This window comes from Hyperolius riggenbachi, chromosome 7, assembly GCF_040937935.1.
Source record: "Hyperolius riggenbachi isolate aHypRig1 chromosome 7, aHypRig1.pri, whole genome shotgun sequence".
Classification (NCBI taxonomy): domain Eukaryota; kingdom Metazoa; phylum Chordata; class Amphibia; order Anura; family Hyperoliidae; genus Hyperolius; species Hyperolius riggenbachi.
Window position 1 is genome coordinate 115,836,631 of NC_090652.1, and position 23,858 is coordinate 115,860,488.

The window sequence follows — 23,858 nt, forward strand, 5'->3', positions numbered from 1 at the left end:
CACTGCACTTCATCCTCTGTGTTTTCCATTTCACGCAATCTGCGTGTGGTTTTTCACTCTGTTTACATGTTCTCTGTTTTTTTTTTTTTTTTCTTCGGTTGTGATCTTGTTATTATAACCTCCTTATATTGTAATATTTTACTGCAATTTTTAATTGTATTGCATTTTACACTTTTTAGATATTCATTGTATGTAGAAAGGCCTGAAAAAGGGTCGTGGACCCAAAACAAATCGATGTTGTTGCCTTCTCTACCAATTACATGTACTTTACCACATGATTGAATATATTGTATACAAAGTGTTGTACTTTTTGGGAATATTAAAATAAATAGTAAATTTTTTAGTTCCAATTGTTGGTTCCTGCGTTTTTCACTATAACCCTGAGTATATACTAGTACCTGTGGGGGTGATTGTGGTGCACCTACAGGGATTTTGTTTGTTTTTTACACTTCCAATACAATGTCACAGAGAGGAATCTATTGCCTGTCCACACACTGCACGGCGAATCATCATAACACCACCGCTTGCCGGGCCACCCCCAAGTTTTTTGTGCCCCCCCCCCCTGGTTTTCACGTGGTACAGGCACTCACAGTAACACTGGACACAGGAGGAGGCCGGGAGTTGCTCCAGTGGACAGGTTAGCCTTCTGCACTCACACCACAGGCGGGGGGGGGGGGGGGGGGGTGTGGTTTACACGACGACCAAGCATCTTCGCAGATGTGACAGCCGCCGTTCGCTCCTTCTAGTGCCCCGCAGTCACCTCCTCTTCCATATGTGGTTCACTTAAAACTGTTTTCTAATCTATACACAATTGTGTGTATTGGTTTGTTACCTTTCTGTATCTTACAACTTACCAACACAAGTGGTGCAATAAAAGCTACACTTGGTAGATGGTGCCTGTCTTCTGTTTCTCCTGAAAAATGAATTGATGTACGCCTTATGTTTCCCAAAATATGTTGTAGTCTAGGATCAATGTTGCTCACAATATGAGTCCAGCAATAGCCATACACTGATCCTTCTTTAGTGGCAAATCCATAGTCTAATGCTGGGAATACACGGTTCGTTTTTGCCTTCGTTTTTGCCTTCGTTTCGATTGTACCATTTATACTTATCGAAATAGAAGAAATCGATCGTATGGTTAAAATCACCACCCACGGGTACGTTTTTGCTGTCGATACTGATGGTTTCGTTTTTTCCAGGATCGAAGGGTTGCTTGAAACGAAACGAAACTTCCTTTTTTGGTTTTCGTTTATACCTTCGTTTAGTTTTCGATAGCGATAGGGGCAGGTTATGAGGAGTGAGGGATAGTACTTCCGTGCGGAATATTAATACGCCGGAAGTGTTCCGCAAACAAAAGCCCGATCGGATTAGCGAGCGTGTCATTCGCCATTTTGCAAGCAAGGAGTCAGCATGGATGTGTACGAGCCAGATCGTCTGCAGACCTTTGTTGGACTTTTGCTATTGACTGCAGTAGCTAGGAGAAGGGCGGCAGCAAAGCGTCGGAGGACGAGGAGAGAGAGACGACAATGGTGCAAGAAATGGTTGCTACAACGGGAAGAGTTGGGACACATGGGTCTGATCCGTGAGTTGCGTGAGAACAATCCTGATGACTTTCGCAATTACATGCGCATGTCAGACGCTAACTTTGATGAACTGCTGGAGCGCATCGGGCCAAAGATAACAAAGCAGGACACCGTGATGCGAACAGCTATTACTGCAGAACAGCGTCTATCAGTGACCCTTCGCTACCTGGCTACCGGACGTTCATATGCAGATCTAAAGTTTACAGCTGCCATTTCACCCCAGGCATTGGGTAGAATCATCCCCGAAACGTGTGCTGCTATTGTGTCGGAATTGATGCCCGAGTACGTCAAGGTATGTACTTATGTTTCTGGATTGTGTGTTTTGCGTGTGCTGTCGAGTGATAACTTTTTAAACTGAACGTCAAACTGAAACGCTTGTGCAAATGACAGTGTTTACATTGGCAACCTATTCTGTAGTGATTTTTCTCCTTTGTTACGACATTGTACTTTCAGATGATTAACCATGTATTTCTCCTTATTTCTAGTTTCCTCAAGATGCATCAGAGTGGCAGGCAGTGGCCCATGATTTCCACATGATCTGGAATTTTCCTAATTGTGGAGGTGCAGTGGATGGAAAACATGTGCGTATCAACCCACCTCCCAACAGTGGTTCGTACTTTTACAATTACAAAGGGTTCTTCAGTGTGGTTCTGATGGCGCTTGTAAATGCACGGTATGAATTCATGATGGTGGATGTGGGGAAGAATGGCCGTGTCTCAGATGGTGGTGTAATGGAGGCAACTGAATTCAACCGCCGCTTGAAGAAGAAACAGCTGCAACTGCCAAACAATGATGACACAGTGGAACATCTAAACTTTGTGTTCGTGGCTGACGAGGCTTTTGCTCTGGGTGAGAATCTTGTGAAGCCATTTCCTCAACGTGGACTGGACAAGCCGAAAAGGATCTTTAACTACAGGGTATCGCGTGCTAGACGTGTTGTGGAAAATGCTTTTGGGATCCTGGCACAGCGTTTTCGGGTTTTCCTCACGGCTATCAATGTGGACCCAGATAAAGTGGAGGTCATTGTCAAAGCTGCGTGCACTCTGCACAATTTCCTACGGCAGAAAAACGTGCAACGGTATTGCCCACCGACAATGGTAGACCAGGAGGATTTTGAAAATGGAAGTGTTGTGGCGGCGGAGTGGAGGGCACATCCGGGGATGGTTCCGTTGCACAGCGGTTCCTCACACAATCCCACGTACGAGGCAAAAACCAACAGGGACAAATACAAGGACTACTTTACTGGGTCAGGTGCAGTGACTTGGCAGGATAAAATGATTGCTACAGGAAATTGATGTTCTTATTGACTATCAAATGTACAACAGTTACCTACCGTGTATCCAACATGTGTCTGTTTCCAACATCTCTACTTTAATGTTCCCTTCCTCCACTAATTAGTGCACTTATTATACAGACTCGGTGGTCCACCATGTTGTATGGAGAACCACCCTGAGGAGAAGTGGCAAAATGTCGTATTCTGGTGTGCTGTGTTGTTAATTGTGTGTGTCTCTGCCTGTATGCTGCATGGACTGCCTGGACCCAGGGAGACCTGGATGTGCATGGTCTGAGCCCAGGTAGACCATGCACATGCGTCTGTGCATGTGCAGACCCAGGGAGGCAAGCGCAAGCAGTGCCTGCCTGGGTCCAGGTCTCCCCGTCATGTGCATGGTCTGTGCCCAGGTAAGGCGGCCCTCTTTGGCGGCTATACCTGGGCACAGACCATGCACATGCGTCTGTGCATGTGCAGACCCAGGGAGGCAAGTGCAAGCAGTGCCTCCCTGGGTCCAGGTCTCCCCGTCATGTGCATGGTCTGTGCCCAGGTAAGGCGGCCCTCTTTGGCGGCTATACCTGGGCACAGACCATGCACATGCGTCTGTGCATGTGCAGACCCAGGGAGGCAAGCGCAAGCAGTGCCTCCCTGGGTCCAGGTCTCCCCGTCATGTGCATGGTCTGTGCCCAGGTAAGGCGGCCCTCTTTGGCGGCTATACCTGGGCACAGACCATGCACATGCGTCTGTGCATGTGCAGACCCAGGGAGGCAAGCGCAAGCAGTGCCTCCCTGGGTCCAGGTCTCCCCGTCATGTGCATGGTCTGTGCCCAGGTATGGCGGCCCTCTTTGGCGGCTATACCTGGGCACAGACCATGCACATGCGTCTGTGCATGTGCAGACCCAGGGAGGCAAGCGCAAGCAGTGCCTGCCTGGGTCCAGGTCTCCCCGTCATGTGCATGGTCTGTGCCCAGGTAAGGCGGCCCTCTTTGGCGGCTATACCTGGGCACAGACCATGCACATGCGTCTGTGCATGTGCAGACCCAGGGAGGCAAGCGCAAGCAGTGCCTCCCTGGGTCCAGGTCTCCCCGTCATGTGCATGGTCTGTGCCCAGGTAAGGCGGCCCTCTTTGGCGGCTATACCTGGGCACAGACCATGCACATGCGTCTGTGCATGTGCAGACCCAGGGAGGCAAGCGCAAGCAGTGCCTCCCTGGGTCCAGGTCTCCCCGTCATGTGCATGGTCTGTGCCCAGGTATGGCGGCCCTCTTTGGCGGCTATACCTGGGCACAGACCATGCACATGCGTCTGTGCATGTGCAGACCCAGGGAGGCAAGCGCAAGCAGTGCCTGCCTGGGTCCAGGTCTCCCCGTCATGTGCATGGTCTGTGCCCAGGTATGGCGGCCCTCTTTGGCGGCTATACCTGGGCTCAGACCATGCACATGTGGCTTATAAGTGCCCATCATTCTAAACCACAAAAGTGGGTATGCATATGCATGGACTGATCTTTGCCCACTTCTCAAATGAACACGTTAATACGAACGTAATTACGTATGGGTTTACAATCATTTTGTGCAGTGCCGACCACACCATTATTGTCCTAGAAGCGCCATTGCACGTTTCGCATGCGTCGTCTTCTGAACTCTGAACAGGAAGTAGTTAGTTGACCGGAAGTCCCCTCGTTTGTCCGCCTGGTTATAAATATGCTGGCTATCCGCTCGGTCATACCATCGGTTTGCACACTCGGATGTGGAGTTCTTCTTTGGAAGGTGTACACGTTTAGCCCATCGTACGTCCCTTCGTGAGTTCAACATTGGGGTAAGTAGAACTGTTCTGTATGTTTTTCCCCCTGCAACTAGGCTATTTTAAGTGTAGTTGGCCACTGCAGCTTTAAGGCCAAGCTAAATGGCCCTACAACACTGCATACCTGTGCTCCCCTCCCCCTTTTCTGGTTATTTATATTGTTATATTTACCCCTTTTTTATGTTAATACCCTCTCCCCTGCTCCCTCCCCCCCGCCAGCCAATCAGCTGTTCACTCCCCAATGCAAAATGCAGCGCTGTAATAGTAAATCGACGGCGATCACAGGGGACCTCCAGGCCCCCAGCATGAGCTCACTTATTCGGTGAATACATTTGGCCAGACATGGAGTACTGTTCATAATGCATGTTTCCTATTCTTGTTACAGATGGCGCCAAGGAAAAACCACGAATTCCCATTGAACCGCACGCAGTTAGCTGAATTCATAGAAGTGTATCGCACCTGTACAGCAGTGTGGAAAGTAAAGAGCAAGGACTACCACAACAAACACATGAAGGAAGCTCAGCTGCAGAAACTTGCGGAGTTCCTGCAAACAATTCACCCCACTGCTACAGTTGCGACTGTCCGTAGCAAAATCGCTAACATTCGGTCAGTTTTTTCTAAGGAAACTAAAAAAATTGAAGCCAGGAACAAATCTGGTGCTGGCGCTGAAGATGACCCCGACCGTCTATGGTACTACGACATACTTTCCTTTGTCAGGGACCAGGAGATTATGCGTCCCTCAAGTGGCAACCTTCAGTCCTACCCCTCAGATGATGAGTGGCCAGAGAATACCCAGCGAGAGGTAACGGATGACGAAACAACAACAACATCGTCAGGCCGTGTGTTAGAAGGTACAGAGGATTCATGCGCAGATGTGGACGAAGCCATGGTAAGTCGTAGTCCAAATTTTTCCTATGCCACCTTTCACACTAAACGCATTGTATGGGTTTCGGCACAACGTTTGCGTTTTCATATCTGCTTGCGCAATGTATTTCACATCCGTTTGCCCAATGTATTTCAATGGGCTAATGCACACCACAGTGGGAGGCGTTTTGCAGAAACGAAACCGCCCGCTCTGCAGCAGTTAAACGTTTTCGCAGGCTTTTGCGCCTCCAATGTTCAAGAGAACCCCAGGTGGTTTAGAGAACCTCCACATGTCTGCCCCCCCACGACGCTCCACGCCTGTGTCCCTTCCATCCAATCCCCGTGACGGAAGGGACGCAGACGGGAAGCGATGATGTCCCAGAGACGGGGGAGCGGCCGTGACAGACATCCCCTTGGGTACACATCGTGCTGGCGACACGCAGCGTGTCACTTTCATTCTTGTGTGGATGGCCGCCGCGGCTGGATGACATTGCATTCATTTACATGAGTGTCTCCTGCGGCAGCCATTCACACATTCATGAACTATGAAGTGCTAATAACTTTCTTGGGTACACGAGGGGAGAACAATAGACAGCCAACAGAACAGTAATTAATTGCAGTCTGTGAAAAAGCTTTGAATTGTGCATATTTGCATATGTAGAATGTATGTCTATTGTTCTTTCCAAGTATAGCACCACAAACACATTGTTTTTGCACAAAGGACTTTGTGAATTTGTATGACTCAGTGCACAATTCAATACAATACATACAATGTATGACCCACTGTGTGGCTTTGATGTATAATTGGGGTCCGACTGTTCCTATTGTTTGCGAACTTCAGCGTCTGTTGTTTTTGTGGTCTATTCAATGAACAGTATCATGTTCCTTTATTGTGTGATTATATTTGGTTTACCTTCTTTGTTCTCCATGTTGCAGGACAACAGCCAACGTTTCCCCCATGTCACGTTATCACCCCCGAGGGCACACACACAGGAAGCCAGACCACGCAACAGTACACCCATGCAGAGAGGAAAGCGGAAACGGTGTGCTTCCCCCGATGCTGTAGAGAAAAGACTGATTGAGATGGCGAGTGCGGTAATGCCAAGACCTGTTGCGCCGGTGGATCCGTTTGTTGTTCATCTCAGTGCACAACTGGCCAAAATGACTCCAGAGCAACGCACAGTGGCCGAGATGTTAATGGGCGAAACAGTGTACAAGGGGTTGCATGGTATGTTGGTGGCTGGACCTCCCTCTGAACTGTATTTTGCAAATTGCTCACGGTGTCAGAGCACACGGAATCACCACTGCCAACCACAGTTCCGAAACAACTCTGACTCTGCCATGATGTACCGTGAGCCAATCGGTGATACTCCACCTGCATCAACATCCGCCACACCAAACATGCGCTACAGTGCCTCCCAAGGTTCTGACAATCGTGCCATGTATATGCCGCCAGCTCATTACAGTACGCCACCCTTGGACTACATGTTGCAATCACTGTAGATGGTTTCGCATTTCTTTTTTTTTGGTTTTCATGGTTTTTGCCTTGTGCTTTACTACGCTCTGTAGATGATGTGCTTATCGTTTTCTGTCTTGTCTGTTTGATTCAATAAAAAGTTATGTTTTTATGTTCATCCCTCAATTTCCCAGTACATGTGTACCTGTGCTTGGCAGGACAGTGCAAGGTTTGAAGCTTTGCCAAAAACCTTGCACTCTGCTGCAGCACCCACTAGATGTGTAGCGGCCACCCTGGGCCAGTGTCAGTGTTGGGGCCCTGTGCTTGGCACTACAGTGCAAGGTTTGAAGCTTTGCCAAAAACCTTGCACTCTGCTGACGCACCCACAACATGTGTAGCGGCCACCTTGGGCCAGTGTTGGGGCCCTGTGCTTGGCAGGACAGTGCAAGGTTTGAAGCTTTGCCAAAAACCTTGCACTCTGCTGCAGCACCCACTACAAGTGTAGTGGCCACCCTGGGCCAGTGTTGGGGCCCTGTGCTTGGCAGGACAGTGCAAGGTTTGAAGCTTTGCCAAAAACCTTGCACTCTGCTGCAGCACCCACTACATGTGTAGCGGCCACCTTGGGCCAGTGTTGGGGCCCTGTGCTTGGCAGGACAGTGCAAGGTTTGAAGCTTTGCCAAAAACCTTGCACTCTGCTGCAGCACCCACTAGATGTGTAGCGGCCACCCTGGGCCAGTGTCAGTGTTGGGGCCCTGTGCTTGGCACTACAGTGCAAGGTTTGAAGCTTTGCCAAAAACCTTGCACTCTGCTGACGCACCCACAACATGTGTAGCGGCCACCTTGGGCCAGTGTTGGGGCCCTGTGCTTGGCAGGACAGTGCAAGGTTTGAAGCTTTGCCAAAAACCTTGCACTCTGCTGCAGCACCCACTACATGTGTAGCGGCCACCTTGGGCCAGTGTTGGGGCCCTGTGCTTGGCAGGACAGTGCAAGGTTTGAAGCTTTGCCAAAAACCTTGCACTCTGCTGCAGCACCCACTAGATGTGTAGCGGCCACCCTGGGCCAGTGTCAGTGTTGGGGCCCTGTGCTTGGCACTACAGTGCAAGGTTTGAAGCTTTGCCAAAAACCTTGCACTCTGCTGACGCACCCACAACAAGTGTAGCGGCCACCCTGGGCCAGTGTTGGGGCCCTGTGCTTGGCAGGACAGTGCAAGGTTTGAAGCTTTGCCAAAAACCTTGCACTCTGCTGCAGCACCCACTACATGTGTAGCGGCCACCTTGGGCCAGTGTTGGGGCCCTGTGCTTGGCAGGACAGTGCAAGGTTTGAAGCTTTGCCAAAAACCTTGCACTCTGCTGCAGCACCCACTAGATGTGTAGCGGCCACCCTGGGCCAGTGTCAGTGTTGGGGCCCTGTGCTTGGCACTACAGTGCAAGGTTTGAAGCTTTGCCAAAAACCTTGCACTCTGCTGACGCACCCACAACAAGTGTAGCGGCCACCCTGGGCCAGTGTTGGGGCCCTGTGCTTGGCAGGACAGTGCAAGGTTTGAAGCTTTGCCAAAAACCTTGCACTCTGCTGCAGCACCCACTACAAGTGTAGTGGCCACCCTGGGCCAGTGTTGGGGCCCTGTGCTTGGCAGGACAGTGCAAGGTTTGAAGCTTTGCCAAAAACCTTGCACTCTGCTGCAGCACCCACTACATGTGTAGCGGCCACCTTGGGCCAGTGTTGGGGCCCTGTGCTTGGCAGGACAGTGCAAGGTTTGAAGCTTTGCCAAAAACCTTGCACTCTGCTGCAGCACCCACTACATGTGTAGCGGCCACCCTGGGCCAGTGTCAGTGTTGGGGCCCTGTGCTTGGCACTACAGTGCAAGGTTTGAAGCTTTGCCAAAAACCTTGCACTCTGCTGACGCACCCACAACATGTGTAGCGGCCACCTTGGGCCAGTGTTGGGGCCCTGTGCTTGGCAGCACAGTGCAAGGTTTGAAGCTTTGCCAAAAACCTTGCACTCTGCTGACGCACCCACAACAAGTGTAGCGGCCACCCTGGGCCAGTGTTGGGGCCCTGTGCTTGGCAGGACAGTGCAAGGTTTGAAGCTTTGCCAAAAACCTTGCACTCTGCTGCAGCACCCACTACAAGTGTAGTGGCCACCCTGGGCCAGTGTTGGGGCCCTGTGCTTGGCAGGACAGTGCAAGGTTTGAAGCTTTGCCAAAAACCTTGCACTCTGCTGCAGCACCCACTAGATGTGTAGCGGCCACCCTGGGCCAGTGTCAGTGTTGGGGCCCTGTGCTTGGCACTACAGTGCAAGGTTTGAAGCTTTGCCAAAAACCTTGCACTCTGCTGACGCACCCACAACATGTGTAGCGGCCACCTTGGGCCAGTGTTGGGGCCCTGTGCTTGGCAGGACAGTGCAAGGTTTGAAGCTTTGCCAAAAACCTTGCACTCTGCTGCAGCACCCACTACATGTGTAGCGGCCACCTTGGGCCAGTGTTGGGGCCCTGTGCTTGGCAGGACAGTGCAAGGTTTGAAGCTTTGCCAAAAACCTTGCACTCTGCTGCAGCACCCACTACAAGTGTAGCGGCCACCCTGGGCCAGTGTTGGGGCCCTGTGCTTGGCAGGACAGTGCAAGGTTTGAAGCTTTGCCAAAAACCTTGCACTCTGCTGCAGCACCCACTACATGTGTAGCGGCCACCTTGGGCCAGTGTTGGGGCCCTGTGCTTGGCAGGACAGTGCAAGGTTTGAAGCTTTGCCAAAAACCTTGCACTCTGCTGCAGCACCCACTACATGTGTAGCGGCCACCTTGGGCCAGTGTTGGGGCCCTGTGCTTGGCAGGACAGTGCAAGGTTTGAAGCTTTGCCAAAAACCTTGCACTCTGCTGCAGCACCCACTACATGTGTAGCGGCCACCTTGGGCCAGTGTTGGGGCCCTGTGCTTGGCGGCAGCACCTCTTCGGGGCCCTGTGTAACGTGCACAGACAGGAAGTATTTCAACAAAACAAACCTTCATGAAAGCCTATATTTTTTTTATTAAACACAAACAGTAGGACCACACATGTTGTGCCTCCAAAATGTGTGTGTCCTGTGTGTGTGTGTGTGTGTGTGTGTGTGTCCTGTGTGTGTGTGTCGTGTGTGTGTGTGTGTCCTGTGTGTGTGTGTGTGTGTCCAGTTTGTGTGTGTGTGTGTGTGTCCAGTTTGTGTGTGTGTGTGTATATTTGTGTGTCCTGTGTGTGTGTGTGTGTGTATGTACACATATACATAAAAATAACTTTGTATACAATACTATACAAAAGTAACTACTGTAAAGTTTACTCTGTCATGTGCGCATGGCTGCAAGGGCTGGCTTGCGACACTCCCGCTATCACAACCTCCATGAATGGAAGTAGTTGGGGGCCGCATCTTATATAGAAAATGTACACTTTTACATAAAAATAACTTTGTATACAATACTATACAAAACTAACTACTGTAAACTTTACTCTGTCATGTGCGCATGGCTGCAAGGGCTGGCTTGCGACACTCCCGTCATCACTACCTCCATGAATGGAAGTAGTTGGGGGCCGCATCCTATATAGAAAATGTACACTTTTACATAAAAATAACTTTGTATACAATACTATACAAAACTAACTACTGTAAACTTTACTCTGTCATGTGCGCATGGCTGCAAGGGCTGGCTTGCGACACTCCCGTCATCACTACCTCCATGAATGGAAGTAGTTGGGGCCGCAGCGTATATAAAAAATGTCAACCTATATAAAAATAAAACAAAAAAATTGCGATATATAATATACAATACAACGTAGTGCAAACTTGCATGCGAACACGGTGAGTAAACGTCAGTCACCCAAACAGTTTAAGCCCTACGATCCTGTCGTTTCACTTATTAGTTCCAGGATTCTCTCTAGATCGGCTGACAGCTGTTTCATAAATTTGCGGAATACGGTAGACATTTCTGCAATATCTGCTTGCACACTCTTCACCACTTTATCCATTTCTTTCCTCTGATGTCTTCCAACACGGTTGCCCTTGTGTGCTACATCTGTGGGGGAAACAAAGAAACCGCTTGCACAAAGTTTGCATAAGAAGTACTTGTCAGCTTGTAACTGGCCGAATGTGGAGGTAGGTAGTTGTGTGAAAGACGTGTGGGGGCCAGATGTGTGGTATTCTCGTAAGGCCCATTGGTGTGGATAGGGGGCCGTGAAAGGAGTTGTCGTGCAGGTTCCCATTGTTGTGGACTGAGCTGTGTGGGTATTGTGTTTTCGCAGTAGCTGTTGGGTAGGGTGAAGGTGGTTGTAGGTGTAGCCGTAGGTGCAAGTTGTGTGACATTGGATTACTTACCATCCAATTGCATTTTAGTCGAGGAATGCATTCCGATGCCCACTTTATCAACATCCTGCCGCTTACGCTTGGACACTGGAACCTCCTTGCTTTTGGTAGCTGGTGGTGTGGTAAGACAGAGTATAAACTTTACTACAAAATACAAGGTGTGTACATACAGGTTGCACATGCGGGCAGAGGCTGCACATGCGGGCAGAGGCTGCACATGCGGGCAGAGGCTGCACATGCGGGCAGAGGCTGCACATGCGGGCAGAGGCTGCACATGCGGGCAGAGGCTGCACATGCGGGCAGAGGCTGCACATGCGGGCAGAGGCTGGACATGCGGGCAGAGGCTGGACATGCGGGCAGAGGCTGCACATGCGGGGCAGAGGCTGGACATGCGGGCAGAGGCTGGACATGCGGGCAGAGGCTGCACATGCGGACAGAGGCTGCACATGCGGGCAGAGGCTGCACATGCGGGCAGAGGCTGCACATGCGGGCAGAGGCTGGACATGCGGGCAGAGGCTGCACATGCGGGCAGAGGCTGCACATGCGGGCAGAGGCTGGAAATGCGGGCAGAGGCTGGACATGCGGGCAGAGGCTGGACATGCGGGCAGAGGCTGGACATGCGGGCAGAGGCTGCACATGCGGGCAGAGGCTGCACATGCGGGCAGAGGCTGGACATGCGGGCAGAGGCTGCACATGCGGGCAGAGGCTGCACATGCGGGCAGAGGCTGCACATGCGGGCAGAGGCTGGACATGCGGGCAGAGGCTGCACATGCGGGCAGAGGCTGCACATGCGGGCAGAGGCTGGACATGCGGACAGAGGCTGCACATGCGGACAGAGGCTGCACATGCGGACAGAGGCTGGAAATGCGGGCAGAGGCTGGACATGCGGGCAGAGGCTGGACATGCGGGCAGAGGCTGGACATGCGGGCAGAGGCTGCACATGCGGGCAGAGGCTGCACATGCGGGCAGAGGCTGGACATGCGGGCAGAGGCTGCACATGCGGGCACAGGCTGCACATGCGGGTACAGGGCACATGCATATATAGAACAGGGATTGTCCAACAAACCACAACATACAGATTCTCACCTCCACTTGTATGCACAACAGAGACTTCGTCCTGTGTAGATGATACCCTCACACGTGTCTCTACCCGTTGTTTCCCTACAATGAAGTGGGTAAACAGAAAATTAAGAATTTGGTGCTGAAAGATAAAAAACAGCAATATACTTTTGTCACAACAAGCATTATTATTGGTCACTGAATGATTGAACGCACCTTTCTTTATTTCCTTGCGAATTTCCTTCAGGCGCTCCTTCTCTCTTTTCAAATCAAACCAGCGTTTTTGCAACGCTTCTTTGCTCTTGTGCACACCAAACTTTGCATACAACTCCTGTTGTACTAGTTTTATGATGAGATTTTTATGGCTATTTGGGTGGGCAACCTGAGTGTACAGGCAATCATAGTCCTCCATGTCAAACCTTTTCACCAACACCAACACCTGCTCCTTGGGCATGGCATCTGCCCGCCGACATGAGGACCACTCATCTGTAGAGTCGCTGGTGTCATTGTCTTGAGGATGACGTCTCGACTTGCGCCGCTGTGCGCGGACATCTTCAGAGCACACCGAGAGTACATCACTATCCTCCACTTCAACATGCTTTGCTTTCTTCTTGGAGGGACGTACCTTTGTGTGCCTTTCAACTGTTGGTGGTGCTTGCCCCGCTGCTGATGCCGTTCTACCAGCTCGAAGGGATGGTTCAGGCACAGTGTGTGCTGGAAGATTTCCTGCTTTTTCTGGAATTTCAGCAGCAGCACCTCCGTTCGTTGCTGCCACTGTTGGTTCGGTCGGAGGACTTGTCACATGCAGACAGAGGCCAGGTGCACTGGCAGGGTCTCCAGCGGCTGCAGGAGAGACCATATCTGGTGTGTGCTGCACGGATGGCAACGGATGCTCCATGTCCCCCTCCTCAGACGCCATTTTGCCTCCTCTCCGCCTTCGTCCTCGAGCTGGGCTTTCACAGGAACTGGAAGTGACGTCACGTGTGACGCACGCTTGCATTACGATCGGATTGCCGGCCCACAACAACACCCACATTTATGCAAAATGGTACAGGGACGGACTACGAATCGACGGCATAAACGAATATATAATCGATCTGAACAGCCATCAAGCCTACCAATGGCTCGATTAGATGGATAAAGAGAGATAATATCAAACAGGTTCGATCACTAGTCGTTCGTTTTTGGGGTCTATTAATCGAAACTATAATGAGATTATGACTATTTTCACATACGTTTTCAACACTCGATTCGTTTACCGAACGAATCGAAGGTTTAAACGAAGGCAAAAACGAACCGTGTATTCCCAGCATTAGGGTGCAACATGGCTCTAATCAAAGAGTCCAGCATAAGCCATATGTTTTCCCTTGTACAGTGGCAAATAGGTCTAAGGGTGCAACATGGCTCTAATCAAAGAGTCCAGCATAAGCCATATGTTGTCCCTTGTACAGTGGCAAATAGGTCTAAGGGTGCAACATTGCTCTAATCAAAGAGTCCAGCATAAGCCATATGTTGCCCCTTGTACAGTGGCAAATAGGTCTAAGGGTGCAACATTGCTCTAATCAAAGAGTCCAGCATAAGCCATATGTTGCCCCTTGTACAGTGTCAAATCCTTACCTGTATTGGGGTCCAATGTCGCTCTGTCTAAAGAGTTCAAGATGTGTATACATTGTCACACATCAGATGGCAAATCCATAATATGTTTGGGGTCCAATGTTGCTCTTTGGAAGGAGTCCAGGATGCCCCATCCATGGTTGCCTATTGAGAGGCAGCGCCACATGGGAAGCAGCAGAAGAGACATTTCAGTGTTGGCAGTCTCCTGATCATATATTGTAGCCAGCTGATTGGGTGTATTCCTCTTCTGCTTCCTCTTATCTCCTCCTGATTTGTGTCTTGTTCCTCTGCCTGCTGTCTGGGGTCCTCGTATTCCTCTTCCTTGTATTCCTCCTCTGCCTTGTCTTCCACCTCTTCTTGCTCCTCTGCCTGATGTCTGGGGTCCTCAGATGGGAGGTCCTCTTGCCATGCAGTATCTTCATCTGATAGGCTGCTGCTTGACCTACATTCCTCTTCGAGTTCCCCAAACGAGTCGCTGTCAATAGTAGAAAGGTCCGGTCTCCATTTGCGGGTTTTGTAGAATTCCTCGTCTTCCGAATCTTCCTCGTATTCCTCCTCGGCCTTGTATTCCTCTTCCAATGTGATTCTGTGCTCAGGGGTGGCTTCCTTCTCTTGGATGATCTCGGTTGATCTTCCTTCTTCCTCCATATTTTTTATACCAAATGTTGTGCTGTCAGCAGGAGAGGGCGCTGATCCTTTTTCCATCGCTGAGGTGTCCACTGGCGCTGGAATGCTATTAGTAAAATGCTAGAATATGAAATAAAGATGCAGGAAAGGTTTTTGCTGCAGCCTCTTCCACGGTCAACTGTCAACTGTCAAAAATAACTGACGCTCATGCTCTTAGCTCTGCTCAGCAGCTCATGCCATTATAACTGCCAGTCTCATGCCAAGTACTCAGATGATGCAAACAAGAATGGGCAGGTGCCTTTTGTAGGGCAACCATCATTTGTATCGCAACAAGTGCACATGACCAGCAGCTCATGCCATTATAACTGCCAGTCTCATGCCAAGTACTCAGATGATGTAAACAAGAATGGGCAGGTGCCTTTTGTAGGGCAACCATCATTTGTATCGCAACAAGTGCACATGAATTATAAGCCCAATGTGTACAGTAAAGTGTCTGATGTCCAAAACAACCAATCTGAAAGCTCCAGTGGATGTTTAAAAATAATAAACACTGACTGGCTGCCACAGCCAATTTAACCATTTCAGCCCGCGGGGATTTTTTACCTTATGGACGAGAGGAATTTTCACTTCAGCGCTTCTCCCTTTCATTCCCCAATAGCTTCATCAGTAATTATCACAGCGAAATGATCTATACCTTGTTTTTTTCCGCCAGCAATTAGGCTTTCTTGGGGTGGTAAATTATGCTAAGAATTATTTTAATCTAAATGTATTATAATGGGAATAATAAGAACATTTTTTTATAAAATCCATTTTTCAGTTTTCAGCCATTACACTTTTAAAATAATTAATGCTACCATAACTAAAATCCACACATTTTATTTGGCCATTTGTCTTCTTTATTTAAACGTTAAAATTATACCCCTAGTGTAATGTATGGTGACAATATTTTATTTGGAAATAAAGGTGCACTTTTTCAGTTTTACATGCATCACAAATTTTTAGCCCAATATTTATTAATTTTATGTCCTCTTGTCATAAATAACCTTTGATTTTTATTCCCCTAAATCAGTAGGTGAGTTTTACTATTTGGCCACAAGATGTCCCTACTGAGCAAAAATCCCATTAGCGTACAATGTACGCTAATTGGGAAACAATGTATCACTACATTGGAACCAGGGAAGTGACATAGGCTTCCATCGGAAGCCTCCGATCACAGCGGCGGCAGGGAGGTTATGGATGGAAACATTGTTTCCATTCATAAATTTAACGATCGGTTGGCGGGAATCGCGGCGGGGCTCCATTTACAGAATAAACACTGTTTTAGATCAAAAACAGTGTTTATTCACGGCGGACATGCTCGGATTGGCACAGGGGACTTTTGTCCCCTGCAGCCAATTTCCCCTGCTAGCAGCAGCAGCGCGATCGCGGGCATCTGCCCGCACGATCGCCTGCAGACCACCCAAACTGCAGGGACATGACTAGCGCGTCCCTGCGGCTCTAGCACTTGCCGCTGCGGACGTGAAGTTCACGTCCGCGCGGCTGAAATGGTTAAGCCATCAGCCAGGAGTAATATGTTATGTAGCTCCTCTCTGCTAGTAAACGGATAGTTGTTTAGGAAGAAGTGAAAGTAAATATGTAGATTTAATTAATGGGCCTAGACAACCTAGACGTAAAAGAAAACAAAATGTCTAATTAAAATAACACGCAGAGAAAAAAGGCTGCAACCTTGTTTATTGGGTTTTTGAACAATTGTTAAATTGTGTACCCAAACCACACTTTATTGCATTTTACTAAGTGATCAGAAGGGCCTATTCACACTAGAAGGGCTTTTCTGAGCGCTTTGTGATTGTTTAGCGCTTTTTAAAAATCGCTCCCATTCACTTTCATCAAAATCGCGGTAAAAATCGACACAATTTTGCAACCTAGTATGCGAAAATTGCAGCGATTTTTACGCAACGTTTACAGCGATTTTAATGAAAGTGAATGGGAACGATTTTTAAAAAGCGCTAATCAATCACAAAGCGCTCAGAAAAGCGCTTCTAGTGTGAATGGGCCCTGAATCTTAAGATCACACCAAAGAGAATCATGAACTAGAAACCAACAAATGATGTCCACCAATCCAGTGACATTTCCCATTACAGCAACACATTTTTTTAAAGGACAACTGACCTGAGAGGGACATGGAGAGTGCCATATTTATTTCCTTTTAAACAATGCACCTTGCCTGATTGTCCTGCTGACCCTCTGCCTCTAATACTTTTAGGCACAGACCCTGAACAAGCATGCAGTGCCGATGTTTGACTTAAAGGGAACCTGAAGTGAGAGTTATATGGATGCTGCCATATTTATTTCCTTCCTCCCTAGCGGTATGGACAGATATATCCGTCCATAAAAACATGCTGTGAACAGTATAAACGTGCATACACATCAATACTCTCCTGAACTGTATACTAGACCCTTGATTGACACATTTTGGCAAGTTACAGGGAAAAAAACGTTTTTTAAAAATATATTTTATCACTTTTGCACAGAAATCCTGGAATGATTGAACGCGAGGGAGGTTAAGCAATACCAGTTTTGTGGCTATCCTGCTGATCCTCTGTCTCTAATACTTTAAGCCATAGACCCTGAACAAGCATGCAGCATAACAAGTGTTTCTGACATTATTGTCAGATCTGACAAGATTAACTGCATTCAGACACTACTGAAGCCAAACAGTTCAGACGTATTGCCAGACAACTGGTATTGTTTAAAAGGAAATACATATGGAAGCCTTCATATTCTTCTCACTAGAGTTGTCCTTTGAGTTTGACTGCATATGTTGTATGCTTGTTTCAGGTATTGCTTAACCTCCCTGGCGTTCAATCATCCCAGGATTTCTGTGCAAAAGTGATAAAATATATTTTTAAACCTTTTTTTTTCCTGTAACTTGCCAAAATGTGTCAATCAAGGGTCTAGTATATATTGAAGTAGTAGCTAGTATGGCACCAAAATGGCTGCCATTTTGGTGCCATACTAGCTACTACTTCAATATGTGTACTTTGTGATATTGAGAATTCTTTATTATTTCAGCACTTTTTGCACTCTGGCACTTTATTACTATTTACTCCTGATGAAGTTTCTAATTTAATGAAACGAAACATGTAGGGTTCTTGGTGTGGGGTCTATAATAAATTTACAATGGGAGATTGATAGGTTGTCGTATGACTAACTATATACCTACCAACCCAATTGTTTTCACGTTGTTCACTATTAATAGTATCAGTATTCGATCTATTTTAGCAATATAAATTAAAAGTTACGTTTTATTCCTAATTTTCTTCTGAAAAGGTATAAATTGTGAATTACTGGTATTGTTTAAAAGGAAATAAATATGGCAGCCTTCATATCCCTCTCAGGTTAGTTGTCCTTTGAAATGGAGACAAACGCCCAATTAAGCATTAAGGTTGTAAACCCACAGGGAGGGAGGGAAGGTAACTTGGCTGGTGTTTTGCAGAATGGTGATCTGCACCGCTAACACCAGGTGTTATGCTGGGCATACACTGCGCGTTTATGCGCGGGGATCGAGCCGCTGGCTCGATGCCAGCGCGTCCCCGCTCGTCCGCACGGGCGCGTGGATCGATTCCCGCTCGTCCCCGCGGGCAGTTCCTTATCAGCCGCTCGTTTCTTCCATTGTCCGCCCGCGGGGATCGAGCACGGAATCGATCCGCCGCGTTGACCGGACAGGTTGAATATTATCAATCGAGCCATCAGCGGCTCGATTGATAACAACTATCGCGCCGTGTATGCCCAGCATTAAATACTGCTACTCTGAACTTGATTGGCGGCTTGAAAGCCCAGCAGGCCCAGTCCACCAATGCATGCTGCCACTCCAGCAGTAGACTAATCCAGGGTCCCAGCAACAGCCACCTGTGAGGAAACGAAAAACCAGAAGCCAGCCACACTCATGAATAATTAAACATACCGGTCACGTCGGCAAGCCCATGGGTTCCCAATAGGTATGATCAATGATATGCAAATACTTTTGAGTTTGTGCAAATTTATGTAAATTTTATGCAAACATATGCAGCTTAAAATTGGACCAATCAGTTTAAACCTGGGTGGGATTTGATTGGTCCATTTTCAAGCTGCATATATTTGCACACAAATTTACAGACGTTTGCATAAACTCAGAAATATCTGCATATCATTGATTATCCCTAGTCTCCAATGTTAACTGTTTCTGTTCCTGCCAGAAGATGTGCAGCGTTATAAATAATAAAATCCATAGCAAACAAACAATAAATGTTGTTCTACCCAGAGTTTTGTGGAAGAAAAATCCATTTTGAGCTTTGTGAAGTTGGCCCCTCCTACAATCAGCACAAATATGAATATCATTATATTGGTACAAGAGAATAGTGTCCCAACACTCAGGTACCGCTAATGCAGAGGACCGGACTGGTGTGAACAGTATATATGATTTTCTGCAGTGCTGTATGTGAACTTGCAGGGCGTGCTTAAACCTGGAACATGCACATTAGTCAATTTCAGGAGAAGGGGAGGGAGACTGGCATTAGGGTTGTTAAAACCCTTTCACTTGGGGAGTTGAGATATGGCTATCAGCAGCCAGGTGGGCGCCAGGCTGGAGGATCCCCGCGTTTCACACCTCTGGCTCTTGTTCACTGCAGGATCAGTGTTGGGGGCGGGCTGCTCAGACGTGAGTTAAATGGCTCACGTCATCGCGGCACTTTCGCCATCGTAAAAAAATATAATTTTCACGCGAAATTCACGATTGCGGGCAATAAATCAAGCCCAAGGAACGGTCTCCAAGGCAAGAAACCAGTGGTGTAGGGACCACGGTCACATGTGTGACAGGGCCTGGGGGGGCCCCGCTTGTCCTCACCATGTGCTGCATGGGGGGCAGCGGGCGCACAAGCAGTGGCTGAGAAGGACATCAGATACTCACATTGCCGAGATCCTGCGCTGCATGTACTACTTACTTCCTGTTCCTGTGTTCCATCCCATAGTAACCGCTCCCCCTAGGGGGTGCTGTTACTGTGAGATGGAACGCAGGATCGGGAAGGAATAAGTACATGCGGTGCATGGATCCTATCAATGTAAGTATCTGATGGCCACTGCTTGTGTGCCTGCCGCTACGTTCCCCCTCCGCCTGGCTACCTATTTCTGGCTACCTATACTGGGGGCACCTATTTCTGGTTACCTATACTGGGGGCACCAATTCTTGGCTACCCATAGTGGGGGCACCTATAGCTGGCTACCTATTCTGGGGGCATCAATTTCTGGCGACCTATACTGGATGCACCTGTTCATATGTACGTATACTGGGGGCACCTATTCCTGGCTACCTATACTGGGGGAACATATAGCTGGCTACCTGGACTGGGGAACCTATAGCTGGCTACCTATACTGGGGGGCACTTATTTCTGGCTACCTAATGTATACAGGGGGGTACCTATTCCTGGCTACCTATAGTTGGGCACCTATTTCTGGCTACCTTTACTGATACTGAGGGTACCTATTCCTGGCTACATATAGGATCGAAAGAACTAGTGTGGTTTGAATTATTAAACAACTCATTTTTCTAATGAAAGCTTTATGGTTGTGATTAGGGGTGTAGCAGGGGTGTGGCTTGTGTCCCTCTTTCTTATCTCAAATAGTTGGGAGGTATGCAGGCGCGGAGCTAGGGGGGGTCGGGGTAGGACAAGTGCTCCGGGGCGCCGGGTCCCCAAGGGCGCCCTCCGCCTAGCTGAGCTGTGGGTTTTTTTTTTTTTTCTTGGGTGCTCTCCCTCCCTCGCTCTCTCTCCATTACTGTCCGGGTGGCTCTTGGCTGGCAGCGGCGGGCGGAACTCGCCTCCGTCTCGCTCCAGCGCCGGCCGGAAGTTCGGGTCCCGCAGCCGCTGCTCTGGTCTGGACCAGACCAGAGCAGCGGCAGATCCATCCGGCGCTGCGACGAGACGAGGTAAGTTCCGCCCGCCGCTGTCAGCCACCCGGACAGTAATGGAGGGGAGAGCGAGGGAGGGAGAGCACCTAAGGTGAGGGAAGGAGGTGGGAGATTGCCCCCCTTCCCTACCGCTGCTCACAGCTCTCCCTCCACTGCGCTACTCCCCTCCTGCTGGGGAGGGGGACACCTGGCTACCTACTCTGGGCACCTATACCCCTGCCTACATATATTGGGCACATATACCGGGCACATATACCCCTGGCTACCTACTCTGGGCACATATACCCCTGCCTTCATATACTGGGCACATATACCCCTAACTACCTACTCTGGGCACATATACCCCTGGCTACCTACTCTGGGCACATATACCCCTGCCTACATATATTGGGCACATATACCCCTAACTACATATACTGGGCACATATACCCCTGGCTACCTACTCTGGGCACATATACCCCTGCCTACATATACTGGGCACATATACCCCTAACTACATATACTGGGTGCATATACCCCTGGCTACATATACTGGGCGCATATACCCCTGACTATATATACTGGGCACATATACCCCTGACTATATATACTGGGCACATATACCCCTGACTATATATACTGGACACATATTATACCCCTGGCTAGATATACTGGGCACATATACCCCTGGCTAGATATACTGGGCACATATACCCCTGACTATATATACTGGGCACATATACCCCTGACTATATATACTGGGCACATATACCCCTGGCTACATATACTGGGCACATATACCCTTGGCTACATATACTGGGCACATATATCCCTGGCTACATATACTGGGCACATATACCCCGGACTATATATACTGGGCACATATACCCCTGACTATATATACTGGGCACATATTATACCCCTGGCTACATATACTGGGCATATATACCCCTGGCTACATATACTGGGCATATATACCCCTGGCTACATATACTGGGAACATATACCCCTGATTATATATACTGGGCATGTATACCCCTGGCTACATATACTGGGCACATATATCCCTGACTATATAAACTGGGCACATATTATACCCCTGGCTACATATACTGGGCACATATAACCCTGACTACATATACTGGGCACATATACCCCTGGCTACATATACTGGACACATATTATACCCCTGGCTACATATACTGGGCACATATACCCCTGGCTACCTGTTCTGTGGACATCTCTACCCCTGGCTACCTGTTCTGGGGACAGCTATACTTCTGGCCACCTATTCTGGGGACACCTATAGACCTGGAGCTACCTATTTTTGGGGAACCACTGCTGTCAGATTGAGTGTATTTTGGGGAACTGCTGCCAGGTGAGAGGTGTCTACCATATTAAGGGGGCATTCTGCCTATTTATGTGAAATGCTGTCTATTTATGTGCCTCATGACTGCTGAATTTGTCTTGTTGGGGGCCTCATGGTTACTGAATTTGTCTTGTTGGGGGCCTCATGATTTGTTGGGGGCCTCAAGATTGCTGAATTTGTCTTGTTAGGGGCCTCATGATTGCTGAATTTGTCTTGTTGGGGGCCTCATGATTGCTAAATTTGTCTTGTTGGGGGGCCTCATGATTGCTGAGTTGGTCATGTTGGGGGCCTCATGTTTGCTCATGATTGCGGAATTTGTCTTGATGGGGGGGGGGCTCATGATTGCTGAATTTGTCTTGGAACATGCTGAAGGGTACATACTGAGGGAGGGTGGGTGAGCGTGAGCCTGCTAACCTCCATGTACATTTGGCTCCACCCATAACCATGCCCACATTTGGCCACGCCCCTTCACCTTAGGGGGCGCATTAATAGTCTTTGTCCCCGGGCGCTGAAAACCCTAGCTACGCCTCTGGAGGTATGTACGAGTGACATGTCAAGGAGCCTTTTCTGGCTGTAGTTTAGCAGATAACACTAGACTTTTGTTCTGTTCTGATGTGTTTGTAGGACATGGACTGAAGGTAGTAACTGTCTGTGATGAAGTACCGGTAATAGTAAATTAATGGATTTACTTGGAAAATGACCAACACTGGTAGATATGACAGGAAACAAATCTAGCGGGAGAGTTATCTGCAAAACAATGTCAGAGTTCACATACCCTGATCATGCAGCAGTATTTAATCATTTTTCCATTCTTAGCTGATAGTCCAAGGAAGTAGGAAGCCTCCACTCTCTCTGTGGGATTTGTTATTAGCTGGGCAGCAGATATTCCAGTTAATACCCTATTAGCAGGTACCATGCAGGAAGTCATTGATCTGATAACCAATTAGAGCAATGAATAATGTAACGTTGTCTGTTCCAATTGCATGAAGCACAATCAGCATGTGAAGCCTTTTTTCCTGCTCGTGACAGTTGTATATGAAGAGGTCATGCCACTGACATAGAAGATACACTGTGAACGCTTTCTGAGCGCTTTTCTGACCATCAGTGCTTCAATCTTGTGCTGGCCGGCTCAGTAAATCCTCCAGTTGAGCCCAGTCGCGATATATATATATATATATAATATATATATATATATATATATATCGCATGTCCAGCCCAGCCGCACACACAACCCTATTGTGCTCCCGTTGACAGTAGCGCAATAGGGCTGCGCAGGCACGTGCACAGGGGGGTTCTCTGGGTGCCCAGGCACCCCCCTTTTTAAAATCTTAAAAAAGGCCCCTCTCGCCGCGCAAAATAAGCCCCGCCCCCGACCGTGCAAAGCCCCGCCCACCCGCGAGAAGCTCCACCCCCACCTGGGACACTTTCAAGTGAAGAGGCCCAGACAGGAATCCTAGTGTGGCATACTGACCTCTCTCTCCACCTAGGACCCATACTGACCTCTACCTCCCCCAGCACCCATAGTGACCTCTCTCTCCACCTAGTACCCAGTGACCACTCCCTCCCCTAGCACTCACAGTGACCTCTACCTAGGACCCATACTGACCTCTCCCTACCCAGTACCCACAGTGACCTCTCCCTCCACCTGGGACCCACAGTGACCTCTCCCTCCACCTGGGACCCACAGTGACCTCTCCCTCCACCTGGGACCCACAGTGACCTCTCCCTCCACCTGGGACCCACAGTGACCTCTCCCTCCACCTAGCACCCACAATGACCTCTACCTCCCGAGACCCACAGTGATCTCCCCCAAAGGACCCACAGTGACCTCCCTTTCCTCCAGCACCCATACTGACCTCTCCTTTCCACAGCACCCACAATTACTTCTCCCCCCAGCACCCACAGTGACCTACCCTTCCCCATCAACCACACTGACCTCGACCTCCCCTAGCAGCAACTATGCCATTCATAGCAGTACCCA

General features: G+C 48.9%; 2 protein-coding genes across 2 annotated transcripts in view; both read left to right on the top strand.

Annotated features, from left to right (window-relative positions):
- Window positions 1–23,858, top strand: part of OTOA (otoancorin) — a 253,400-nt gene that overhangs the window by 144,481 nt on the left and 85,061 nt on the right. The gene's annotated exons all lie outside the window — the stretch shown is intronic.
- Window positions 1,540–2,878, top strand: LOC137524553 (putative nuclease HARBI1). Its single transcript, XM_068244553.1, has 2 exons — window positions 1,540–1,875; window positions 2,069–2,878. Exons 1-2 carry the CDS (start codon window positions 1,570–1,572, stop codon window positions 2,876–2,878), a joined length of 1,116 nt encoding a protein of 371 aa, XP_068100654.1. The 5' UTR covers window positions 1,540–1,569.